The sequence below is a fragment of the Podarcis erhardii genome (assembly GCF_964252035.2).
Source record: "Podarcis erhardii genome assembly, chromosome: 12".
Taxonomy (NCBI): domain Eukaryota; kingdom Metazoa; phylum Chordata; class Lepidosauria; order Squamata; family Lacertidae; genus Podarcis; species Podarcis erhardii.
In genome coordinates this window covers 16,281,646-16,308,762 of record NC_138513.1, presented here as the reverse complement: position 1 = coordinate 16,308,762, position 27,117 = coordinate 16,281,646, and the positions used below count along the sequence as shown (strand labels likewise).

General features: G+C 39.5%; 2 protein-coding genes across 3 annotated transcripts in view; one reads left to right on the top strand and one right to left on the bottom strand.

Annotated features, from left to right (window-relative positions):
- Nucleotides 1-711: 711 nt before the first annotated feature.
- Nucleotides 712-19,490, top strand: LOC309326019 (uncharacterized protein). Its single transcript, XM_081834529.1, has 11 exons — nucleotides 712-852; nucleotides 2,382-2,495; nucleotides 4,158-4,265; nucleotides 7,604-7,723; nucleotides 8,854-8,937; nucleotides 9,581-9,700; nucleotides 10,396-10,536; nucleotides 12,694-12,783; nucleotides 17,664-17,750; nucleotides 18,807-18,856; nucleotides 19,230-19,490. Exons 1-11 carry the CDS (start codon nucleotides 846-848, stop codon nucleotides 19,317-19,319), a joined length of 1,011 nt encoding a protein of 336 aa, XP_081690655.1. The 5' UTR covers nucleotides 712-845; the 3' UTR covers nucleotides 19,320-19,490.
- A 5,136-nt stretch (nucleotides 19,491-24,626) lies between these two features.
- ITGB1 (integrin subunit beta 1) overlaps nucleotides 24,627-27,117 on the bottom strand; it is a 38,743-nt gene continuing 36,252 nt past the window's right edge. For both annotated transcript variants that reach the window (XM_081834275.1, XM_081834276.1), the window contains one exon: nucleotides 24,627-25,820. Coding sequence is in view for 1 of the 2 variants with exons in the window: in XM_081834276.1 (XP_081690402.1) it covers nucleotides 25,755-25,820 (66 nt within the window). In the remaining variant the exon portion in view is untranslated. The remainder of the gene's footprint in view (nucleotides 25,821-27,117) is intronic.

The following is a 27,117-nucleotide window of genomic DNA, read 5'->3' as shown; positions in this document are numbered from 1 at the left end:
TACACAAAAGTACTGTGCCTTCCCCCAAAAGCTATATCCTTCCTGATGTTCAAAACCTCTTCATTCTTTTATCTTTATTTTCAAAGGCCCAGTCTACATATTACATCTATCACAGAGAAATGTCAACAGATGATGGTGATAAGTTGTTATTGTATACAAAACACCATTAATGTTGAAGGTGTTTTACAGAGTACAAAAGGTCACATGCCTACCACAATGGCATCACAATCTAAAATTCAACATGGGATACAAATGAAGAAGGAAGGAGGGAGTGGAGCTGGGAGAAACATGGGAAGAATGTGTGATTATAGTAGTTACATGTAATTAGACTTAGTTACAGCATGGTATGTGAACTAGGGCAACCTCATGGATACAGTGGCAGTTGAGGATAGGTTTTAGGTCAAAAGATTGGTTCTGGGAGGCAATTCTAGACATATGGCACAGCATGTGAGAAAAGTCAAAATTGTTTAAGAGAGCAGGGAACCTTTGGATAATTGAGAGTGGAGAAGCTCTGTAGCACTGGTAAACATGTACTGCTTTCTCATCACACGGAGTGCCTCTGTGGCAGTGCCTTATGCTTTTGGATGGGATGGCACTGGCACAAAGTTTTATTTATTTATGATTAGTATTTGTTTAATTTATATCCCACTCTTCCTCCCCAAAGGAGCCCAAGGCTCTTGCCTCATGTGAAGTTAAATTATTTTTTTCACTAAAGGTTTGCTTTTGTTTTTGAAGCCACCAAAAAAGGCAAAACACCCAAAGAATTAGCTGGGAAAGGTTTGTTCTCATATTTGCGATCAAGTATCAAAGATCTGCAAGAACAAGGCATTATTCGGCAAGATAGCATGTCTGGTAAGTATTGTAGTCAAACTTTCTGTGTTTCTTTGAGTTTTCTGAACAGATAGACTAGGGCAGGCTAGGGCTAGACTAGGGCAGATAGACTAGGACAGTGCATGGGTTGCATTAAAGCTCCAAAGAGCTTTTGTGGTTCTTCTATAATGCCAACGGAATTTGTCATTTTAAATAATAAAAATAGTTGTTACAGTTGTTAATTAAAAATCTTATTGCGTCTACGGGATCCCAGCTGTGATGCCAGCCTTCAGAGGGCTCTCAGCTCTGTTATCACATGGCCACATGCAAGCCACCTCATAATGGGGGCAGTGCTGCTTTCTTCCTCTTTCCTCTGCTGCCTCCATTCTCCTCCTTTCCCTCTGACTCCTCTTAATTTTTTTTAAATGTTCATTACCACCATGTCAGACCCATTTGCTAGACACTTTGACTTTGAGACAAGGCCAAAGGCAGGGGTGGCACGTTCCATTTCAATGCTCGGAAAATGTATAAAACATTTATTTTCTGCCTCCTTGGTCTCCCTTTCTTTCTGCTGTCCTTCTAGTTTTATTTTAACCTGCTATTACAACAAAGGTGTGCAAACTAGTTTTTGCTTTTTTTGGGGGGGGGGAGGGTTCAGGCTGGTGAGCACGCATTTGGTGAGGCTAGGTAAGAAAGTTTTTTTTTAATGTGTGTGTTATTTTCTGTACTCCATATGGTCTTAAATTGCTGCTTTATTTGTTAACTTATATCCTATTGGGTTTTAGGATCTTCTTGGTGTTCTTATTTCAAATATTTATTTATTTCTGCTTTAAAGCATTTGTGTGCGTTTGGGGGGGGGGAGTCCAATGCCCAGACAGTTGGAGCAGGGTGGGGCAGGGGAGTTTGTTTTGTGCTAGTTAAGGAAGATGCAGGCACAGAGTTCTGTGCTTAGGCATGTATATGAATGGTAAAAGCAGAGGAGGGTGGTATTCTAGCTAGGAGGGTCTTAGAAACCCTTCACTTAGGCACCCTTCTTCCTAACAGTTATATTTGGTGTTCTTCAAGACACACAAAAGGTAAAGGAAGTTGAGTTAGTCTGTAAAAACAAAAAACCCCAAACAAATTCCATAGTCAGGAAGCCATGACTGAAGTTTCAATCATCCCAATCCCACTTAAAGGATGCAAGGGACTTGGGTTTGATTTATTGGGTCTCTTAAATTTGTGTGTGTTGGTGCTTTATTGTACACCTGTACATCTTTTCTGTACACCAGAGTGAAATTTGAGCTAGGTACAATTAGTTATTATTTATTTATTACCCACCCTTAAGTCCATAAAGTAAGTATATTTTTCAATAAAAACTGAAAAGTAGACTGCTCAGAAGTTTTCTAAACTTAAAATGACAGAATCATAGAATGGTAGAGTTGGAAGGTACCTGAGGATCATCTAGTCCAACCCCCTGCAATGCATGAAAATGCAGCTGTCCCATATGGGGATCGAACCTGCAACCCTGGTGTTATCAGCAACATGCTCTAACAGGCTATCCAGGAATAAATTCAAATTATTTTTCTTAGAGGTAGAAATGGATCAGCTAGCAAAAGAAAAAAGAATTGTGGACAAATATTTTGAAGAAGTTCCAATAGAATTCCTGCCTTCAGAGGTTGCTGCTTTAAGTACACAATATGAGGGTGAGTGGGAAGAATATAATATAGTAGGATTAACATATCTGATGGTCTTGTTTAACAAAATCCAAGAACTTATACAGAATTGTTTGACCCAAGGATATAACTGGGTTTCTTTTTCTGAATGAGGAGCAGTCACAAGAATAAGACTTGTAATATATTCTAATATTACAGTACATTGTGTATACTTTGCAGAACAAAACCCCCAGAAAAGGGTTGTTAATATATTCCACAAAATGTGGTAAAGATCACTGGCTTAGAATTTAGATAGTTTTAAAGGATAGAGGAAAGAATGAATAAATATATTCACCTACATATTCCTGAGCTCCTGATTATTAATATGTAACAAGTAGCAAACTCTTTCATTACGATCAGCAAGGGTGAAGTCTCTTTTGCAGGAAGCATTAGCACCAGTAGCCCTCCTCTCAAATTACATACTGCATTTACTTTAGCCCATGGAATTCATTGGTTGTCAGACTCAGAACCAGATGTATCATTAGGCAGAATAAGACAACCAATTCAGGTGACAGATACTTTGGGGGTGGGGGTGAGAACACGGATGCAGCAATGCCCTAGCTGTCTTCTTCTGTTGGTGCGTGGCATTTGGAATGACCTGCTGCATCATTGTGTAACCAGAAATCATGGTGAGACAAATTGCTGTTTTATCAAGGAACTAATGCTTGATTCTTATTACATCTGAACAATTTGAGCTGAACAAATTTATATTCCAAACCAGGTTATGTTGTCATCATGTCTAACTTGGCGTTCGAAGAAAATACAGTCGTACCTTGGAAGTCAAACGGAATCCGTTCCGGAAGTCTGTTTGACTTCTGAAACGTTTGGAAACCAAAGTGCGGCTTCTGATTGGATGCAGGAAGCTCCTACAGCCAATTGGAAGCCGCAGAGGCCCTGTTGGATGTTCAGCTTCCCAAAGAAGGTTAGAAAACTGGAACACTCACTTTCGGTTTTTGATTGTTCGGGAGCCAGAACGTTTGACTCCCAAGGTGTTCAGGAGCTAAGGTACATCTGTATTGGAGGCTAGCAACCCAATGATTCTTTGCAGTTTTCTACTTTTATGAATAATAGAGCTAGTGAATAGGTTTTACGGTCCAGTCGACTCTCATCTTTTGTGCAGGTTATGTTCTAGGGATAGAATGTAAAGCCAAAATGACATATAGTCAAAACAGCCCTTTAAACACCAGAAAATGGCTTGTAAAAAGCATTTACTGGTTCCTGGCGACTGCATTACTTAGTCTGTGCACTCTCTAACTGTACTTCTAAACACTCTCTCTGCACCTCTGAACACTCCCAAGGTGAGTGCAATGAAGGGTCGGATTGCTGATGTTTTCCCTGCAATACCCACCCCCTTTTCCCCAGTCAAGCACGTAAAGCTGAATTCACACAAGTTTAATGTGCATAAGTTGAGAGTCAGCTTTGTAAGAAATCTAACATTCTTTATCTGTTGGAATTGCATGCAGAATGTGTTTGACATGTACTGGTTCTATCTTCAGAAAAATGTCAAAACTTGTACACTTTTTTGTTTTGTGTAACTGCAAGTTACTCTACTACTTCTGGCTGTGGCTTTCAGAGACTCTGAAATATAGATAAGCCCCTGTGATCCTATATAGTTCCTGTGATTAAGTATATTTTATTTGTTTTATTTTATAGATGAGAAATCATTAAAACGAAGGGCTTTGGCTGCAAAATTGAAGGCAAATATAAGAGATCTTCAATCTGTTCTTCAAGTAGATAAACTAGAAAAACCTAAATTTGAGAGTGAGTGCAAAGGCAAATGATATAGCAGACACATCTTTTGCTCAGAAAATAGTTAATTACACAGTCTTTTGTCCAGGGCTTTTTTTAGCTGGAACTCACTGGAACCCTTCTGGCCCCTCCCAGTGCTGGCCCCTCCCAGGTGTGTGCCATTGCCTTTATAAGAGAACAAGGAAAGCACCTTTTTCTAGAAAAAATAGCACTGCTTTTGTCAACCAATAGATAAAACTATAAAAGATGGTTAAACAATGTCCCACAGTCACCAAAGTGTTGGATCAGTTGCAACAGGAAACCATCTATGTCAGCTCTTAAATGCCTGCTGAAAAATTTGTTCCACCAGCAGTATATAAATATTTTATAAACAAATAAATAGAAATACTTAACTACAAGAATGAGTTGCAGCAAACCTCTTGCTTGTGCATACTGCCCTTCCCCTTTCACACTCACAAGGGGGAACTGCTCATGGGTGTGAAGCACAGTGATATCAGAACTCAGGGAACTGTAAACGTATCTTTACATATGTTCTCTAAGCATGGTTAAATACAAGTGTTCTCATCTGTGGATGCTGACTTGAGTAGAAAAATTATGTAGAGTGTTTACATACATTTATGAGGGTCGCTCATTAAAGATTTCCTCTGACCCACTTCCGGTTATCGTAGGAGGATGAAATTGCACTTGTATAATGATACATCTCTCCACAGGTAACGTGGTAATTTGTAGCTCTGAACTCCTAACAGTTGCTCTGCTACAGGTGCTAACATGGAGTAATGTCTGATAATGGTACCAGTTGAATGCAGAGCGGTCATCAGCATCCTGTACTTGAAAGGGTGCACACCACGGGAGCTATCTGATGAGATGAAAAGGACTTATGGGGAGGATGCCCCATCGTATGATGTAGTCAAGCACTGGCATCGCCTGTTCAAGTGTTGTTGGACTTCGGTGGAAACTGCTCCCATTCCTGGGCGATCACAGTCTCCCATTGATGAAGACACCATCCGGCAGGTGGAGGCCACCATTTTGGAGGATCGCTACATAACCGTTCACCAACTAGCTGCAGATGTCAAGATCAGTGTGGGCTTTGTAGAAAAAAACCCCATCCATGACCATTTATACATGGGAAAGGTGTCCGCACGGTGGATTCCCCGGCTTCTGACGCCTTTCCAGAAGCAGGAACGAGGCACATGCTCACAGGCTCTTTTGGCCATGTGTCACAAAACCCATGATGACTTCTTTGCCAGACTAATTACTCAGGACGAAACATGAGTCCATCATTAGGACCCAGAGACTAAATCCCAGTCCAAGCAATGGAAGCACTCTGTTTCACCGCCTCCAAAGAAGGCACGTGTCCACCTGTCAGCGGGCAAGGTCATGCTCATGGTCTTTTGGGACTTTTCCATTCCACCTTTAGTTGCAGACATGGAACTGTTGCATGTCACATGTCTGTTTACGTTCCAGCACAGCTTGCTGGGAACTTCCATTGTGTGTATAGCTTTTGCTTTTCACTGTCTCGCTGAGGAGAATAAAAGGAAGCGACATGTTTTCTTTGTCCTGATTTATGCTTAATATATCTGCAGCTTGTTAGTACGTTTCTACAAGCCTCACACCTGTTCTGTTTGCGCAGTATGCATCTGCTAATATAGTGTGCTCAGGCTTTTGAAGTCTGAGTCGCTGATTTACGTCACACCAGAGATCGGGGGATCATCACGGCTGGAAAGGCATGATCCAGCTGGGAGCTAGCCAGCTGGCATCTCGACCCCCGAAGGATGCCAACACATGGAGTAGTGGTGATGGATTTCCTGGTAAAGGGTGCCACAATTACCAGGACATACTATGCTTCACTGCTGCAGAAATTGAGGAAGACCATCAAAATTGAGGGGCATGGTATGCTGACCAAAGTTGTCCACCTCCTGCAGGATAACGCCCCGGTTCACAACTTGCATGTTTCTCAGACGGAAGCACGGTCCTGTGGCTATAAGTCCTTCCTCACCCCCCTTATTCTCCTGACCTCACACCATCGGACTTCCACCTCTTTCCAACCATGAAGTTATTTTTGAAGGGCAAGCATTTTCCAGATGATGAAATGCTGATTTCTGAGGTCATGTTATGGCTTCTAACGCAAGCTGCCAACTTCTACAGACGAGGTCTCCACAGCTGCATAAAACAATGGGGGAAGTGTGTGAATCTTGCTGGTAGCTACATAGAGAAGGACTAATAACTGTGCCCAGTTAAGTTTGTCTCAGTCCAAGGGAAGTACATCAGGGGAAATCTTTAATGAGCGCTCCTCGTATATACACACATCTAAAAGGTTATGGAATGTCCTCTGGGAACCAAAGGAGAAAGGAAAGGTTTTTTTACCATGAATTCCTGTTACCATTTTATCTTGGAGGGCATTCCACCCACCACTGTGTATTCCAGCAGACTATGGTTATCCTTCTCAGGCTTATACCGTTGTATACATTTCGATGAAGTAGGGAGGGATTCCTGGGAGAGTTTATTTCTGGCTTGTTTCATCTCCTGTTTTTTCTGTTTCTTCAGCTGTTCAGTATTGTGCTTCAGTTATGACCTCTCTTTCAGGTGTTTTTTTTTTTTTTTTTTTAAAGATATTATGGCTTCTTTTGTTGTTCTATTCTGGTAGCCCTTCCCAGATTGGGAAGATGATCCACATTTTTGGATCCTGCCTGCTGTCCACAGGGAAATACTATCCTGAAGGTTCTGGAGTGTGCTCCAGGAGTCACAATGAACAGGAATTTACAGGAAAGCCTCCCTTTCTCTACTTCCTCAGCTGCAGGTTTATTTTATACTTTGCACTGATGAAGCAGATGTATGTTCTATTGTAGCAAAAGGAAGAACAAAATAAAAACAGTTGAAATGTAATAGTAGAGAGGTATTAAGTGGCTAGCTGTTTTTAGTCAAGGTTTAATGGGTCTATATTGATTGAACACCATAGTGACTTCCTCCTGCCTCTCAACTCTTTCATTTTCAGCATCTTATTTACTTTGTCTTTTCTTTTGGGAAGGATTCCAGGTCCTGGGGATTGGATGGGGGATCAGTTAATCTCTTCAGTGCTACAATGAAGCAACTGGAGATCACATGCAGCAGCCCAAACCCAAGATGTGGTGTGGTATCCTGTGGCCACAATGGCTCCCACCATATGAATCTGTATTGCTATGATATCAAGTATTTAAATTCTCCACAGCAGGGTTAATCTACAAGTGGAATATTCAACTGCTGCAAGGGACTGCAAGTTTTGCAACATGGTTGTGTTTTTTAGGGGGACGGGAATTGTATATTGGACCTATTTCATCTTATTCTCTCCATAACATGTAAATAATTTCTCTCAGTACCAAAAAGCGTTTTACGGACAACAGGCAAACGGAGACTTAGTTTACTTGAGCCATCAGATCAGCTCGCATTGAGACCACAACTTTCAGGGCTGCAGATACACATAAGTAAAGTACCTGGTAAGTACAAAACGTGTTATCTAAAGTATCGTGTGTGCTTCCAAGGATGCTCCTTATACTGTGCATTATTTGATATGGTTACTGAGGACCCGAATGGGTTGGGTTATGACCCTTGTCACGTGACGGTTGCAGGAGAGCAAAGAACTCTGGAAACTCTAATCTTCTCTGTCAGCTAAGTGTTTTTATTTTCAACAACTCTTTATTTCTACTTCTTTACTGTTCCCTCGTATATCCTTTCACTTTCTAGTATTGTGTGTATGTCCATTTTCAAACTTTACTCCTTTGTTTTCTTTCCTCCGCTGAGGTTAAATAAATAAACACACACACACACACACAACCCTCCTGCTTCCCGTTTTGCTTTTGCTTTCCCTTCTCATTTCCTTGTTTCCTCTATTTGACTGTAGGCAAGGCATTTTTGTTTTGTTTTGTTTTATTACTGATTATTTTGGATCCTTGAAGTGCCAATGGTTTTTCTATCATGCAACCATTGGCCTTCTCAACTGTCCTCTTCCATCACTGGCTCCTTAGCAATGGTTGCCGCCTCGTTCCAGTTGTGCGATTCCTCAGCAGCGTGTTCTGCTTTGCACACAGTTGCCTGTTTATAACAGCTGGTGCTTGGCAAAACATTACATTTCACAAAAGGGTGGGATATTATGCAGTTGCAACAAAAGAATAAGGAGAATGTTGTTTGTGATGATATTATACTCTCAGATTTTTTTTCTAGAACAAACATTGAAGGCATCTTTTGTGAACTACTGGAGAGATCCCCTCTGCTATCATGTTGGTTTTTCAAATTACTTGAGCAATTTTCTATTTTTAATGCAGTTCCATTAGTTAAGGCTCTGTTTGGCGTCTGCTGCTTTCAAAGTTATCAGCTGGATGATTGCCTGAGGGAGCAGAACAGTCTACACTGCTTTTTGTATACACATCTGTAAATTACACTGAGCTATGGGTTACAACTTAGTTGCTTTGGACTGGTACTATAAATAAGTCAAAGGACAGCTTACCTATCAGGATCCAGCTGACTATAGTAGAAAATCATTTTTCATGTATGAAGAAAACTTATTTGTGTCAACAGTTAACTTTATGTATGAATATTTTCCTCCCCATTGTGCAATGGGAACATATAGTGGCAAACAGAAGCAAGCATGAGAGCAAAACAGTAGATGCAGGATACGATATGACAGTCCAGGAGGAGCAAGACCAACTTCTAAGTAAGTCTTATACATGCTTAGCATGCTCCCATGTAAAATGGGACACTGTTGAAAATCAACTTTAAGGAGGTAATGCACATTTAACCATAGTCTTTATTTTGACAAGGTATTAGCTCCACCCTTTAAAACATTTATATCATTAGGATAATATTGGGGTGAGGAATTTTTGAATCTGATGGGTGGTGGTTGAACCTTTTAGATAAACCACCGTGTGCAGTCCCTTCTACAACATGCACAAGATCAGTGGGTATAAGAAAATCTACTGCATCCTGCTGCTAAAATTATGTGTGCACATGGTGCTTACTCCAGCCAACAGAATCTCAAGCACATAGAAGGCACATAGTCCTCATATCACCTGGTGGGGATTTGGTACTGACAGCACTGTGGGAAACTTAAAGATTTCCAAGGTAAATTATTAACTGTGCCTCTGAAGGACCACATATTTTGACAGAGAACAAATATACAAGAAAATATGAAATAACATATCCATTAGTCATGCAAATATTACTGTACAGTTTAAACCTTATTTTATAGATTAAAAACAAATTACTTGGTATCTTGTATTCTTTGCAATTTATTGGTTGTGAACTGTCAGTTGTTAGGCTTTATATTAATAAGCCCTTTTCTGTGTCTGTCTTTGCAGAGAGGGACATAGAACTGGCATTAAAAGGACGGCTTCTGGAAGAATTTCCAGAGAGCAAAGTATCTTTGCCACAATTGGATAGTTCTTCTTACCTTCATGCAAATTCACACAGACTTGCTTGTAAGTAATGATTAGTATACATGTCGGGATATGGGCTTGATGAGTGAGTAAAATATGGGGTCCTGATTTAGGTAGAGAACAATAGAGTATTAAGACCAGTCAACACACAACCTGCCAGACAAGTGTAGATTAAAGCATTTTATTATTTAGCAAGAAAAATTTGACAAACATCCTCCTCATACTACCAAAGCTTAAACATTTAAAAGGAGAAGACATTTTTACAACTCTGGAGGTGGAACCTCTGTCAGAAGAGCTTAAGACATACATTTCACAGTTTCAAAGCTTCTCTAGACCTTGGCTTGATGATGCCAAACTTTTAGTTTTCAAGTTTGGATCTCACCTCAACCAATCAGATTCTGCTGATGGTGCAGAACTGGCTAACCTCTCCTATTTTTATGTCTTAGTCTGCTTGTTAAGACCCTTGCCTCCATCTGATTACTTAACATACCATATTTCATATCCTGTCCAGAAAAATATAACAAACACTTCTAACTTCACTACATCAATTTGAAATTCATCCTTCCCCCTTTCCAGAAGCATTCACAAATTTACCATTCACAAATTTGGTAAATGTAAAAGCCTAAAAGCAGTTAGCAAAGATTACCCACCTGCACTTTTGGATAGTGGATATGCAGAAAAAAATTAATGTTTTTTGAATGTTTTTTGAATTAAGTAAACAATTTGTTTTGTTTCAGTGGAGGCTGCAATGCAAGAAATATTAGAGTTTAACAAGAATTTACTTCCAAGCCATAGAACAAATCTGCAACAAGCATTGCATCTTGCAAGTTATCAGTTACAACAAAAACAGCTCCAACAACATCAAGCCAATGCGCTTGGTAAGGAATGGGTTAATTGTGTACAAATATGGCATTCAGACTCTTTGTTACATTTCCAGTTACCCTGTGAGTATGCTGTTATCATGAATTATTTGATTATTTTAATCAAATTTCTGTGCAAATATTTTAAATTACTTACATCTTTTTTCAAAGATGAGACACACACTTTAAAATAACTTTTTTTCTGATTATTTGAACTGGTGTCTTCCTGAATACACCCTTGCATCTCCTTGCAATGTGATTTTTAAAATTTCTAAGTTATTTTTTAAAACAGAGATGAAAATGTCTTGATTTCACATTGTATTTTATTCCTCCCATCTCCATTTAAATATTGTCCTATGTCTTAGAATGCTTTACTTTAAAAGACCACCCAGTGCATTCATAATCATGATGATACCTCCCTCTAGATCAGTAAGCTTTTCATGGGAAGGGGTGGGGGGTACCCTGTTCTCCAGACTGAATCTGCCTGGTGTACAGTAGAGTCTTTTCAAGCTCCCAAGAGCTTGATTTTTCTGAGCTTCCGATCCCTCACCAGCCCAACACATCCTTAATATGGATGAGAGGCCATTTACATAGGGAAGGGAGGGGGCAACTGTTGATCCACAGCTTGAGTGAAAGCTTTGTATTTTCATGGCTTGGGGCAGATACATGGATTGGGCTGTGTGTGACAGCATAGTTACAGAAAGACAAACTGTGGAAAGATGCTCAGGCCTGCTGCAGCCTTCTCAAGTACCGCTACCATAATAAAGACAAGACACAGCAACACTGAATAGAAGGGCTGTTTCAGTGTTCGTCCAATTCACTCCTATCCATATAGGGAAGGCAAGGGCCAGGGCCAGAGAGACAACATTTCCTCAAGGAACAAGTTCTATGATGGCACACTTTCTAGCATTCATGGAAAGACCAGAAACCTGCAATGAGATGAGCCAGAGGTGCAGATCTTTGGGGCACTAAATTCATGTGAAGTGGGGGACATGAGACACAATTTCATTCTGCCAACACTACTTCCTTTTTAGTTTATGGGGTTTATCCAATGGAATGGGTGTTCACCCTGTTGCGAGAAACTAGACAGGAGCAGACTTGTGGCAAGTAGGCTGGACTCCCTCAGTTTTTCCTCCTGTCTATACACAGACAGTACATTCCTCCTGGCTCTCTTGACTCAGCTAGGTTTTTACTAGTTTCTGAACCCCCTTTTTTTCTTTAGGTTTTCCTTATCGTCATTTTTGTTTTACAGTTCTTTGTCCGCATGTTGTGGTTTCTTCCACACAAAAAACTTTCTGTTGTTCTGTACGTTTGGTTGTTCTGCTTATTTGCCACCCTTCTTTTATTCCTTAGTTGTTTACTTACATTACTTATAGATAAATTTTCCAGAACGGTTGCCCTTGCCGTGGCGCCAATGGTCATTCAGGCATGGCAGCCCTCTTTCGGTGCACTCTATTTCTTTCCCTCAGCAGCCTCAGTGGCTGCCGCCATTTATCTTGGGTCAGAACTGTATTTATTTATTTCGTTGGTGTGTGTGTGTGTGTGGTTGTGTCCTACTTGTGTGACTGGTAGTGTGGCGTTTGCGTTCTCCTGCCCTGATTTAAAAATGGCTTGGCCACCTCCTCCTGGTTTGCTTTTTTTTACACCGGCAATGGAGTGAGTGTTCCTATTAGGTCCCTGCCTGACTGCTTCTATTTGCCTTTGATATTGAGCCCTGACTGCCTCCTGGTTCACTTTGGAGGCGACAGAGTGCCTGCCCTTCATCCTTATCCTCCTGGTTGGCAGCTGTGACAAGGAGAGTGTGTATAGCTGCTGTTTTCCTCCACTCTCAGTCCACGGTGTGGCAAACAGTGTGTGGTTTGGCATAAGGCTTTTGCCTGCCTCTTTTCTCCTGATCCATGGAGTGCAAACCTTTGGGGCTGAATTTCTATAATCTTCCTCTTAACGATACGAACAACAAACATTATATTCCCAAAACAGGAGATGTAGAACACCATTGCTGTTCATTACTGTAGCTGGAAACCTGAAATGCTAACCAGAATATATGGCTAGATGTCACACATTTTTTTTCCGTTTAAAAAAGCTATTATTTTTTACTTTCTTAGGCTTGCTTTTCATTAGAATTATTGGATTGTTCTGTCTCTCATACAAACTGTTTTGTGTTTTAATTTTCAGCTGACAAGTTCAGAAATATGCCATTATTTCCACCACCACCACCTGGGACAGCTAGGTTCCAGGACTATACTATACCTGTTCAAAAATCAGGTAACCTATAAAGTTGGCTGTATAAAAAAAATTCCTAATTGGGGGGGGGGGAGTGTATCTCATTCATACTGTAGGTTGCATTTGTTATATGTTTGATAGTAATGTTCCAAGGGAAGGGCATGTTCAAGGTGTTATACAAACAATTACAACAGAACTTAATTCATAAAATCTCTGAACAAAATCCTAGCATTCCTAGCTAAAAATATACTCCTCAAGTGTCAAAAGTCAGGGTAAAGTAGTGGATCATGGCATGCTGTACAATTAAGGTACCAGACACACCTCTGTGGGGACGGAGTCCCGCAATTTGTGGACCACCACAGAGAATGCCTTCTCCTGGGCAAGCACCTCATGAGGGTTTATAGGGAAAGAAGCGGTCTTTCAACTACTATTTGGGGCCTGAGTCATTTAGGGCTTTAAACACTAATGTGAGCACTTTAAATCAACCCAAGAAACAAGCTGGTTCACAGTGCAGCTGTTTTAATACATGGGCTATATGAGATCTAAATGAAACCAGTCAGTAATTTTGCTGCTACATTTTAGACCACTTAAAGTTTCCAAGTCATATTCAAGGGCAACCTCATGTAGAATGCTTTGCAATAATCCAATCTGCAAGTTACCGTGTTAGCCAATTGCCCTGTTAAATTTATTGTCCCATGCTGCCTCAGAAACTGATAAGGGAGGCAAATCATTTGACTCGATAAAGAAGATTCTTTTTGCTTTCGATCAGTGGTTCCCAACTTTTTTTTTTGGCCATGCCCCACCTAAGCATCACTAAAATCCTGATTCCCACCCCACCCCGTGACACATACCGGTAATTATTATTATTCCAAAAGTATACTCCTATTCGATAAGGCACAGAGACAGGTAGTTACAAAAGATGGCAGACTACCAAAGACGTTTTTTGATATGACTGACAATATGGACTTAGTTGACATTTGGAGAACTAAGAACCCCATGGGAAGAGAAGGAACTTTCTTCTCTGAGGCCAAAATGACATGGACAAGAATTGACCAAATTTGGGTTACTAGGGGGCTGGCCCCGAAGATTAGAAAAGTGGAAATCTGTCCTAAAACCGGCTCCGACCACAATGCGGTGAAAATGGAAATGAAACTGACACCAACTGGTTCCTTTAGATGGAGGATGAATGACACTCTGTTTAGGAATGAAGAAGTGACTAAAAAGGCCCCAAAAATCTTGAGAGACTATTTTGGGATAAATATGAATACTACTGTTGAAAAAAGAGTAATCTGGGACGCAAGTAAAGCAGTTATGAGAGGGTTTTTGATACAACAGAATGCAATTAAGAAGAGAACTCAAAATGAAAAAAAGGATAAAATTTTGGAGAAAATAAAGGAAGGAGAAAAGAGACTGAGAGCAAAACCAAAATCACAGGAGATCCTGAGAGAGATAAAGTTATATCAAGTACAATATATGAAATTGATGAATCAGGAAATAGAATGGAAGATTAAACAGATGAGACAAAAGATATTTGAATCGGCAAATAAATGTGGGAAACTGCTGGCTTGGCAAATGAAGAAAAGACAAAAACTCAATACTATTATGAATTTGGAAGTGGGAAAGAAATATACAGAATCCAGTGGAGATCAGGAAGTGTTTTCAGAGGTATTTTAAACATCTGTATACACAGGAGACCCAGAAAGAAATGGACATTGGTCGATTTTTGAAAACAAATGGATTATAAAAAATCTCTCAAGAAAATACGTTAATGTTGAATTATAAAATAACAGACCAGGAGGTAGAAGGAGCCATTCAGAACATGCAATTGGGCAAATCCCCAGGGCCGGATGGCTTGACTTCAAGATATTATAGATCTTTGAAAGACTGGCTAGTACAGCCATTAAAGGATGTTTGCAATGAAATACTGGAAGGGAAAAAGGCACCAGAGTCGTGGAAGGAAGCATATATTACACTTATACCGAAAACAGAGTCTGAGAAGACACAGCTCAAGAACTACCACCCCATATCATTGCTCAACGTGGATTACAAAATTTTTGCTGATATTATGGCTACAAGATTAAAAAAGGTACTAGCAGAAGGAATCCATAAAGATCAAGTGGGCTTTCTCCCGGGGAGACACTTGTCTGACAATACGAGGAATATAATTAACATTTTAGAAAAATTACAAGTGAAGATTAACACCAAAGCAGTTTTGATATTTGTGGACGCGGAGAAAGCCTTTGACAATATTTCTTGGAGTTTCATGAAGAAAAATTTACAGGGAATGGGGGTAGGCCAAGGTTTTGAAAACGGTATAGGTGCAATTTATTCAGAACAAAAAGCTAAATTAATTGTGAATAATGTAGTCACAGAAGAGTTTAAGATTGAGAAAGGAACACGACAAGGGTGCCCAATCTCTCCATTGCTCTTTATATCGGTCCTGGAGGTTTTGCTAAATATGATTAGAAAGGACCAATTGGTTAAAGGTATACAAGTCGGAGCTAAACAGTACAAATTGAAAGCATTTGCCGATGATTTGGTATTGACATTACAGGAGCCAGAATCTAGTACTAAAAGAGTATTGGAATTGATTCAAGAATTTGGTCAGGTAGCATGTTTTAAGTTGAATAAGTTGAAAACTAAGGTTCTAGAGAAAAATCTAACAGTGATTGAGAGAGAGAGGTTTCAGAAGGAGACAGGATTAACATTGGTTAAGAAAGTTGAATACCTAGGGGTTAATATGACTGCTAAGAATGTGAACTTATTTAAGGATAATTATGAAAAATGTTGGATGGAAGTGAAAAAGGATTTAGAAATATGGTCAAATTTGAAGTTATCATTGCTAGGCCGAATTGCTGCGATAAAGATGAATGTATTGCCAAGGATGTTGTTTTTGTTTCAAACATTGCAAATTTTGGACAAAATGGATTGTTTCAAGAAGTGACAGAAAGATATCTCTAGATTTGTCTGGCAGGGCAAGAAGCCCCGAATAAAATATAAGATACTAACGGATGTTAAAGAAAGAGGTGGATTTGCCCTGCCAGACCTTAAGCTTTATTATGAATCAGCCACATTTTGTTGGCTGAAGGATTGGCTACTTCTTGAAAACACTGACGTATTGGATTTGGAAGGGTTCAATAATGTATTTGGTTGGCATGCATACTTGTGGTATGATAAGGTCAAAGCACATAAAGCGTTTAAAAACCATATTGTCAGGAAAGCACTGTTTAATGTCTGGATAATATATAAGGATTTGCTTGAAAATAAAACTCCAAGGTGGTTGTCACCAATGGAAGCAAAGGCTCAGAAAAAGCTCAATATGGAGGCCAATTGGCCAAAATATTGGGAAATATTGGAACAAGAAGGAGACAGATTAAAGCTGCAGAGTTTTGAAAAACTAAAAAACAAAGTACGGGATTGGCTTCATTATTACCAAATAATGGAGGCTTATAATTTGGATAAGAAAATTGTTTTTCAGGTGGAGAAATCAAAATTGGAAAAAGAACTGTTAGATCCTAAAACTAAGAACTTGTCAAGAATGTATAACTTGCTGTTGAAATGGAATACTCAGGATGAAATGGTGAAATCTGCTATGATAAAATGGGCACAAGATGTTGAACATAACATTATGATGGCTGACTGGGAACAGTTATGGACCACAGGTATGAAGTTTACGGCATGTAATGCCTTAAGAGAGAATATAATGAAAATGATATACAGGTGGTACATAACACCAGTCAAGCTTGCAAAAATTTATCATTTGCCCGAAAATAAATGTTGGAAATGTAATGAGACTGAAGGTACATTCTTTCACCTTTGGTGGACACGCCCAAGGATTAAGACTTTCTGGGAGATGATCTATAATGAAATGAAAAAGGTATTTAAATATACCTTCCTGAAGAAACCAGAGGCCTTTCTCCTGGGCATGGTCGGCCAATTGGTGCCAAAGAAGGACAGAACTTTCTTTATGTATGCAACAACAGCAGCAAGAATACTCGTCGCGAAGTATTGGAAGACACAAGATTTACCCACCCGGGAAGAATGGCAGATGAAAGTGATGGACTATATGGAACTGGCAGAAATGACTGGCAGAATCCGAGACCAAGGTGAAGAGTTGGTGGAAGAAGATTGGGAAAAATTTAAAGTTTATCTACAGAAACATTGCAAAATTAAGGAATGTTAGAAGGTTGTTGGAATGAAGTAATGTGGTTTTAGCAGAAATGATATAAAGGATTAGGTTAAAATTGATTTTTTAATTGGTGAAAGATGAGAATTACAGTATATTAAGATAAATTATTAGGATAAAAACAAAGTTGGAAAGGATTTGCTGAAATATCTAATTGAACTAGAATACAAAAAGGGAGGTGTGAGGAGGTCAAGGAAATAAGCAAAGGAAATAAAGTTATGTAAAGGTTTGGTCTGTTTTTTGTGTGTGTGTCAATTGTTTGTATTTTTTCTGTCTTTTTTTACTTTTCTTTTTTTTTTGTCCTTTTATTCTTTATCTCTGTAATCTTTAAAATTTGAATAAAGACTATTTAAAAAACACACAAAAGTATACTCCTATTCACATGGAAGAAGCCTAAAAGGCCATTAGCTTGGTCTAAACAAGCTTCAAAATTGCCCCCCTTAAAAATCAAATTGCCCCCCTGTGAGGCGTGTGCACCACTTTGGGAACCACAGCTTTAGATTTATTAGGGAATGGCAGACTGTGTCTCTGTAGTCTACTTGATACATTTATGCATTCATAGTTTCTCTCACACTGTAGTCACCAAAAAACGTAAAGTATTGTTATATAAACTGTTTCCATAAAAGTGATTATAATTATTTTTGATCAGTTACAAAGACATTCCTGTATTCAAAACAACATTGTGTTTTAAGTCAAACACAGTATTATATTATGTTTTTATATATTTCCTATGCAGGATGGGAAACAAACCAGTTACCACAAAAAGACTACCTCCAAAAGCTTGCATTATTAAAACGAAAGATTTTGGGGCCAGAGATGAAAGGTAACAAATCTCAGTGGAAAAGGGTTCTATATTCACTTTGGATTTAAGAGGGCAGGTTATCTTCTAAAATTCCTACAAAATGTCAAGGGAGGAGAAAATGTCTTTGTGTGGGTTGGCAGAATGGAAACCTCATACCACTGAAAGGCAAGGAATTTCTGGCAGCTGCAATTTCTATACTGCACTTTGCAGGACAGTTTACAATATAAAAACACCAGAATACATAACATAGTAAGAAACAGAAACAATACCTCCACCTACTTTAAAAGACCATAGAGTGTTTAGTTAGCCAAAGGCCTGGAAGAAGAGGAATGCTTTTGCCTGTGCAAAATGAAGGCTCCTCAGATGATGATCCTGTTAGATTTGTAAGTCAGTTGGCCCATAACCTGTTAGACTTAGACCACCTCACACTCCTGCCAAACTGCTGCTGAATCTACTACACATACATATATTCCTTAGAAAAAGGGAGGGTGGATGAGGCATGCTTTAGGCTTGGACTGTCTCTAACCACCCACTTGCAGACATGGGGGATGGGCTGCTCAATACATGGCCCAAGCAGTGCAATTTCACATTTTTCTCCAAATTACACGAACAGATTGCAGGATCCAGGCCAGTTCATATGGGGAGAGGTGATCCTTGAGGTATTGCAGTCCTGAGCCATTTAATACTTTATAGGTCAAAACCAGCATTTTGAATTTAGAAACTAATTGGTAGCCAATGCAGTCAGGCCAGGATTGGTGCTATATACTCAACCTGCCTTGCCCTGGTGAGCAACCTGGCCACTGAATTCTGCACCAGCTGAAGTTTCTCATCTGTCTTCAGAGGCGGCCCCATATATAACACATTGCAATAATATAACCTAGATGTTACCAGAACATAGATGACAAGTGGCACTGCATTGGCAACATATGAAAATGTTAATTTTCATATTATGGCAAGTCAATTTAATACTATAAAAACTAACCCTTTCAAGTATACAGATAAAATTAATAAATATCAGGTAGACTTTCAAATGGTATGATAAAGTAATGTGGATTTTATTTTGTTTTGTTTTAATAGGGGGAGGTCCTTCATCAGTCACTCAGGGAGATGTTCAAGATCAAGTAGAGGTAAGTAACTATAGCTTACCCTAGAAAAATCAACATTTGTGAGATTAAGCCGGAGGACATTCCTTGGTAGGGATGACTCTTCCTATTGGGTCCTAAGAGCCTTTTCATCTTCTCTCCAAGAGGAGGAATCCTTCCCATCAGACTGACCCTGCCTGCGGTCAATGAATCTGAAACTGATGAAACACAGATATTTTAGAGTTATCCTGTTAACAAAGCATTCAATTCACAACTGCAGCAGAGCATTCAGTTCACAACTGCAGCAGGCAACAGATAGCAAAATGAGAGTTGCATATAGTAATCTAAAATGTAATCTTAAATATAGGTGGATTAACTCAGTTGTAAGTACCCTGAATAATTGTGTTTCATTTTTTAGGACCCAATTGTTATTTCTGGAAAAGGATGCAACCCCTACAGAAAAGAAACCACCTTCCCAGTGATAAAGCAAAGTTCAAAACATAAATGACCTTATTATTGTGTTTTTAGAGACTGAGTCAGTGATGCAGCCATCTTATAAAATTCATCTTTGCTGAACTGTGAAAAGGAAACATGAAAACCTATGCTGTTGTATGAATTTGTTCTGAGAACTTTATTGTACTGGAACAGCAGTTAAAATATATGATACCTGAACCACCAATGCTCTAATAGTAGTAATTTTTAAAAATTGTTTAGCAGATCATAACTAGGTTATTTGTGACCAAAGCTACGTACATTTTTATCTGACTATGGTACAACCAACCCCATAATCAGATGTTTGAAACCAACCAGATCATTCGCCCTAGAATTGATCACAAAACACAACTAGATGTTAGAAGTCATATGACACCAACAGGGAGTGAGTATTGCTGTAATTCATGTTAGCTAAAGTACAGAAATTTGCACTATACACATGGTTAGGTAGCCTAGTTATCAATCAGTTTCAATTATGCAAAGTAGTAGTCTTGGTTTTTTGGATATGGGGGATAGCATTAGCAATATTGGATTTTATGTTCCTGAAAAATAAAGGTAGCTTCTCCTCCACCCCATAACAGTGGTGGGAAACCTCTGGTGCATAGGCCTAATTAGGCCTGCCAGACCATTTTGTGCATACTACACCCAACTTTCCCTGGCTTGACATCAAATATGGTGTCAGATGTGTTCAAGGTACAGTTAAAAGGAAAAATCAGGACTACACTCTTAAGTATGCTCCCAGTTTTTCCTTTATATCAAATGGCTATGCTTAACTGCCTGGCATTTGAATGCTCAGTTTCAACTCAGTGATTATTTCTACCTTCAACACTCACAAAGATCATCTACAATTCAAATATATCAGGCTACTTGGTCAGCCTTTTCCAGCTGGCGCACCGACAGTCACTTACCAGTACATACAGTGACAGTGGCTGACTTGCTCACCTTGCTGCAAAGCGAACTACATAGATGTCTCAAACCAAACACTTTAAAGAGACAGGCCTCTGGCACATCCTGTGTTTTATCTTCCACAGGCCACCCGCCACTTTGGTCTCACCCCCTTGTGAAATGTTTCTAAAGGGACTTATTCTTCAATGTCCTTCAGTGGCTAATCATTTCCCCTCCTGCCTGCAGGAGTTTCCCTTCAAACCACTATAACAAGTCTCCCTCAAAGTTATGTATTTTAAAGTTCTTTCTCTTATGGCAGTTAGCTCAAAGATTTTCTGAGCTGGGAGCCTTATCTGTAGCTAAACATTTGAGCACATTTCATAAAGATAGGGCAGTTCTGAGGATGGACCCATCATTTTTGTCAAAGGTTTGTCAAAGCTGCATGTTCAGCAGAAGGTGATCCTACCTTCCTTCTGCCCAAATCCTAGGCATCCGTTAGAAAAGGCTTGGCTCTCATTAGATGTTCACAGAACAGTGAATGTATAATGTACATAAACAGAACAAAGGGCATTAAGTCCACTGAATCCCAGTTCAAATCCTTTCACCCTTCCACAATGGGTAAAAAAGTGTCTGCAGCCACACTCTCTAGAGATGGATCAGGGCATACATTGATATGTCCTATGAGTTGCTTAAACCTCCCAGATCAACAAATCTGGCAGCGCATTCCACAAGATCAGTGGCAACAGTGGCCGCCTCTTCTTCTAATGTCTCTTAAGTAGAAATCATTAGAGCAGCAACTGGTCTGTTCCTAGCACTATTATGAGGCACTATAAGATGGGCTTGTTTGCATCAGCAGAGACCACCTTTGGTCCTGCATCAGGTCCTGCCTCATTAATTATGTTGCAGGTGGACCCATCCTAATAGAGAAAGCCATGGTATGTCCCAACCCAGTGATTGCACGATGACCGACTAGTATGAGTGGTACTCACCTGAAGAGTAGATTTGTGAGGTCATCACTGGGGCCTCTCACTAATATGGGCTGCAACTGAAATTCTTCCTATATAGCACAATGTTATGGTTATTATATTTTGAGTTAAGCTATGGTTGATATTATTGATATTGTTGGGAAGTGTGCTTTTTTGCTTGTTTTTTCCTTACTTGTAATGTGAGAGTCTGATGACGGTACAAGCTTGGCAAGTCTGCAAACTGGGAGCCCACCCACTTCCCAGAGCTGTTCATTCCTGCCTTCGACACCAGAGGGAGCCATAGCCCAACACAGTGAATGCATGGTGACCTCACAAATCTACTCATGTGAGTACCAATCATACATTTTCTTTCACTGTGCTTAGAATGCACTCCTGACTTTTCTTTAAAAATTGTTTTATGCTATTATGATATGGCGTGCTCTGGTCCATGGGGTCACGAAGAGTCGGACACGACTAAACGACTAAACAACATTATGATATTTTTATTATTATTACTGTTGTTATTAATTTTTTTAACCACCCCTCATCTGAAGAGCACAGGGGAGTTCACTACATAATTATGAACTGCTTTGGGACCCAAGAGCCCACAGATATGCTATTTATTCAGAATAAATAAATACTTGCCCCAAAGCAAGTCCAAGTTCTATAGTGACTACTCCCAGCATTAATTCTGCAGCATTAAAACAAGTAAATATGGCTTCAATCTTAAGCCCCATCTAGGAGTAGCAGGGGTGAGTAGGGCCTACTCAGAGTAACCAGGATGGAAGGTGGAGGCAGAGACAGATTTTGCTGTAGCAGCTCTAGGCCATCACAGGACAGAGGCCCAGAATGGGTTCACTGCCAGTAGCCAGACTAGTTTAGGAACCAGCAGGTCCCTGAGTGGCCCATTTCCACCCCACCCCCCAAAACACCCTGGTATAGGGCTTTACTGGCTAATAGAGCACTAGCAGTAGGTTCCACTTGCCCTGCCTTTGGCAGGTGCAGTGAGGATCTCTGGATTCACATCCCATGTCACACACCCCAGCATGGTGGATCAGGGCGTAGGATTGCACTTCAAGTGTCAGTTTCCTGCAGCAGTTGGAAAGAAGTATGGCGTAGCAGTTTCCAGCAGCTAGAGTCCTTTGGTAGGAGATAACCACATTCAAACCTTGCTCAGCCATTTAGCTCCCTCTCAGCCAATAGCTACTTTGCAAGTGAGTGTGAGGTTAACCTCTTTCTGAGCTAATTTTAAGTTTTAGAAGAAAAGGAAACCACATAGAGAATTATTAACAGTTTAAATGCAATATGTTACTCAGAAGTTGTGGGTGATGGGAAGAAGGGGGATGGGGAGGAAACCAGTAGAAAGTCCCTGTAAGAATATGTTTAAACACAACTGGTTCAAACTGCAGTTAATTGCATTGGACTGAAAACATCAAATCCAGGCTTGTGATGTGAATGTCTTAACCCACATGTGTGTCTACCACTCATGTATTTCCTCAATATACAGCTCCGAGAGGGGTAGGACCCTTTGCATGGAAACATGACATGTGTCTGTTAAAAATGTGTGTGGCTTTAATTCTTATGCTAAATAATTTGCACACCAGGAATTAGAAAAAGATTGTTTATTACACTTAACTAAAAGAGACCATGTGTTTGGATGCTGCTTCAGAGATCAATATGACTATTCCTTTGGGGTTTAAGTACAGTTTGTCTCCCACTATGTTCTATGAAGGGACACGGGTGGCGCTGTGGGTTAAACCAGAGCGCCTAGGACTTGCCAATCAGAAGGTTCGAATCCCCGTGACGGGGTGAGCTCCTGTTGCTTGGTCCCTGCTCCTGCCAACCTAGCAGTTCGAAAGCATGTCAAAGTGCAAGTAGATAAATAGGTAACGCTTCAGTGGGAAGGTAAATGGCGTTTCTGTGCACTGCTCTGGTTCATCAGAAGTGGCTTAGTCATGCTGGCCACATGACCCGGAAGCTGTACACCGGCTCCCTCGGCCAGTAAAGTGAGATGAGCACCGCAACTCCAGAGTCGGTCACGACTGGACCTAATGGTCAGGGGTCCCTTTACGTTCTATGAAGAGGACTTTCCGAGTGAGGTAATGTAACACTCAAGTCTTTTGTACCATTGTTTACTTATTCCTGCTAGTTTTTCCTTCTCAAGATGACTTTGATATGACCTTAATTTTGGGGGAAACACAACTTTATCTCTACAGTTCCTGAAAGCAATCTTCATAGTCTATTTGAAGTCTGCTTCCTGCCAGGAGGTGGTTGTTTACCAATCCTTGTATGCCAGGTAGATCTAAGTTTCTGATATTTTCTACAACTCATAGGGGTCAGGCTATTAGTTGCTCACTTAGAGGTCATCTTTAAGATAAGAGCTTGTACCAGGGTCACAGCTAGTAACAAGTCTAGACTGGGCCCCATTGTTACACAAGAAACTCTTGCCACAGAAGATATTGCAAGAGTGAAATTTGGTATCACTTTTCCAGGACACAACAATGCACATAGACACCATGGGGCTATAGTTATGTCAAAAAAGTAACATGGACATCATCACACACAGGTCTGGGCTACAAACTCTAATGCTAAACATTGCATTTACTTGGAAGTAAACCCTGTGAAAATTAATGGGAGTCACTTCCAAAGGGTGATGCAGCCTCTAAGCATGTTCATTCAGAAGCTTCTGAGATTAACCTTTTGAATGCATGTACTGCCAGGGTTATAGGCAGCCATTAATACCCTCCCCAACTGTAGCCAGTTTTGGCATGTCCAAGCTTGAGAGCACCTTCACTCAAAGAACCATTGGGCTTGTAAGTTATTTTTCTTTTGAGTGCAGAAATGCTCTCCAGGCCTCACTATGATTGCTTGACAAGTTTCTGATTTGATCTGATTAAGGCCATTGATAAATTGCCTCATATGTCCAGAGTACTCAGGTGTGTGTTTTTTGTCCCACTTCTTGTCATTCTTATGTTGATTGTGGGTGGGTGCCTATTAGAGTCATGTAAACAGGTGGAGGGGGTGTGCCTGGCTGAGAGCAAAATGCCCTAATCCAGCTGCAATCCTGCCTTCAAGCTTAGAGAAATCTCACCCGAGAACATATTCACTCCAAGAAAAATACCCTTTACAGGTAAGCCCAATTTTTCTCTCTCTAGTGTTACATGAAGATTAGATTATTGTTACTGTATAACTAAAACCAGAATGTTTCTCCTCAACATTTTGATTGTAGTATTTATTTGCAAGACTTTCTCTTTTTAGAGATTCTTAGGTCCAGTTAGTATGTTTAGGATTAAATTTCAAAGCTGCTTCTCAATAAAAAACTTTTGTATTATGTACATAATAATTGTTAGGGCTGATATATTTTGTGTTCAGGTAAGTTATTTGTAGTAGATAACTCAAATTGTTTTTACCTCAGTCTGACAGGTTTCTTAAAGGGGTACTAAGTTACAAAGCGCAGAAAGGAAATTCAGGTGTGATGTTTTAAAAGATTTTTTATTTAATAAATAACTTCCATGATAGCACTGTAAAAAGTGAACATTTGTTAAAATAAAAGGCACTTAAAATAAGAATGTGGATAGTATAGAACACATGACAGAATGGGCAGCGGCAAATATACATGGCACATCAAACAATGTTATCTCAGAACTGAAAGTCATGTTACATGACAATTGTGCAGTCTTAGCTACAATATGAAGGTAAATTTACAGCCAAGACTGCAAAAAAGTTGTTTTTACAACAGTCATCTTACACAAAATGAAATCAAATACATTAAAGAAAAAGGTGACAAAGCACCAGGCTTTAACCTAAGCAAAAACATTAGAAAAACCACCACCACCGACGAATTAAGGCCCTTATGCATTCAGAAGATGTATTGGCAGACTTTTTTTCTGTACCAAAGTCAGGATTTGAGTTTACAAAGTAAAATTCTTTTTCGGTCACCATGCAGCAATGTCATAAAAAAAGAATGGCACAGTATTAAAGCTATTATTCTGAATCTATTTTTTCTTCCTATTTCTTATACATCACCCCTGACAGTTTAAAATGCATCTGTACATATTAAATTGTCTTTTACATCATGATTTCTGTCTCATTAAACTTACTGCATCAAGTAAGGTTAAATCTTGCGAAAAGTCCATTATTCACAAGCTAAAGTTAATTTTGTAATTTACAAAGAATTATTTGGCTTGCATTTTAACTGTGCAAACCAAAGCCCTGATGTGCCTATAAAGAAAAAGAAAAACTGATCTAATATTAATACTTAATGGCTAGGCAGAACCCTTATACTGGTTACTTTAGCCATTTCACTCCAGATACAGGTCAGAAAGGCACCATGTGACCTTAGTTAAGGAGGCTATGCAGTGTCAAGTTTTCTTACCAATCTCCTGGCACTATTTGCAAAAAGAAAAAAAAAACCCTTCAAAAAATAAAAACATACTGTACAGTTTTAAAACCTGCATAGAAAACAAACCTATATGTAATGTATTGAATTAGTAAATTCATTGCGATATTGCTCTAAAGCTATGTTACCGTGACTACAAAACTGCTACATTGCATACAGTGTTGTGGAGTTAGAAAGCAGTTGTAGAATTAGAAAGCAGTTTTCATTTCCCCTCATATTTAGGATTCACCACGGTTGTCACTGCACTCTTGTAGATAGGATTCTCGCCCTAGAAGAAAAAGAATTATTAATATCACATATGACATAAGAAATCTTACTGTAAAAGTATTTGAAGCAGCTCATTTACTGGAAGCAATTCCACACACCGTCAAACCAATCCAGAAATCCATGTGCATGTTTGACCCTCAACTCTTGCAAAGGATTACTGGATTGCAACAGGCAAGTACATAAAAAAAATAGCTAAAGATCATCTAGCAGCTTTAGCTTTTATGAAGCATCATGCCTTGTATACTTTTTTAAAGAATATGTAAGAGGATTAACACACATGGATGGCAAATCGATAGAAACCTACACCTGCTACTGTAGTGAAAGCTATGAAGGCTTTAGGCACATGCTTTTTAAGGACAGGTGCTTTTAAGCATTTCATATCTTTCCTCTACAAAAAAGGTACATGGGATTGTTCCTGAAAAATGGGTTGCATTTGTACCAATGCAAAACAAAATGGTGGTATCAGGACAAACTGATTGCAACCTTATTATTCACAGAGCCTTAAGAGAATGGTCAAACAGAGGCTATGATAATAAGACATACAGAAACCTGTAGCTAATAAAGGCCAATGTTTGTCATAATTTTCATTTATAACAAGAATTGTTCATACTTTTTATTCTATGAGACACACAAAAACATAGCTCAATTGTGACCATAGCCATTCACATCTTTAGTTACTCAAGGACAGTGCTATCGAAGTGAGTGAACTGGGTGGCCTTACCACTGGCAACCCCTGTGCTACAGATAATGTTTCCACACCATTAGAAAGCCTATTATAAGCAGCTTTGAATTGAATTCATAATTTCTGCATGTCTGGGTGTGTCTGCCAAATGGTCCTTTATATAAAGCATGCAACACATCCATACACATGCATGCTCTGGAATTATTGCTTATGCAGAATTCAGAATGTTTTAAACTTGGTGGAGAGAGGGGGGGGCACATAATAAAATAGAAAAAAAAGAGTAAAACTATTATGTGCTTCCAATGTAGCAGTTTATATGCCACACTTAACTATACCAAAGCTTAGTGCAAACACATAAGTGTGTGAGCTTCTGGAGAGGACATGATGGGCAAAGCAGGCCAACAAGCAACCTAACTAAACATTCCATTTGCAAGGACAAGATAGAGGCAACTGTGTTATCTGCCTGCTTTGCTGCCTTCAAAAGGGACCTCAAAAAGGCAAAGCAAGAACTCATGGCCATTTTGAGAGCTCTTGTAACAACAATTCATGCCTCTTGACTAGCATTTTTTTCCTGTGAAGTGAAAATATGCAAGAGGAAGGAAAGACTGTCCAAGGA

Coding starts and splice junctions, on each gene's coding strand:
- LOC309326019 (XM_081834529.1), top strand. Junction 8,938..9,580: donor GGAGCAAGACCAACTTCTAA/GTAAGTCTTATA, acceptor CTGTCTTTGCAG/AGAGGGACATAGAACTGGCA. Junction 17,751..18,806: donor TTTGGGGCCAGAGATGAAAG/GTAACAAATCTC, acceptor TTGTTTTAATAG/GGGGAGGTCCTTCATCAGTC.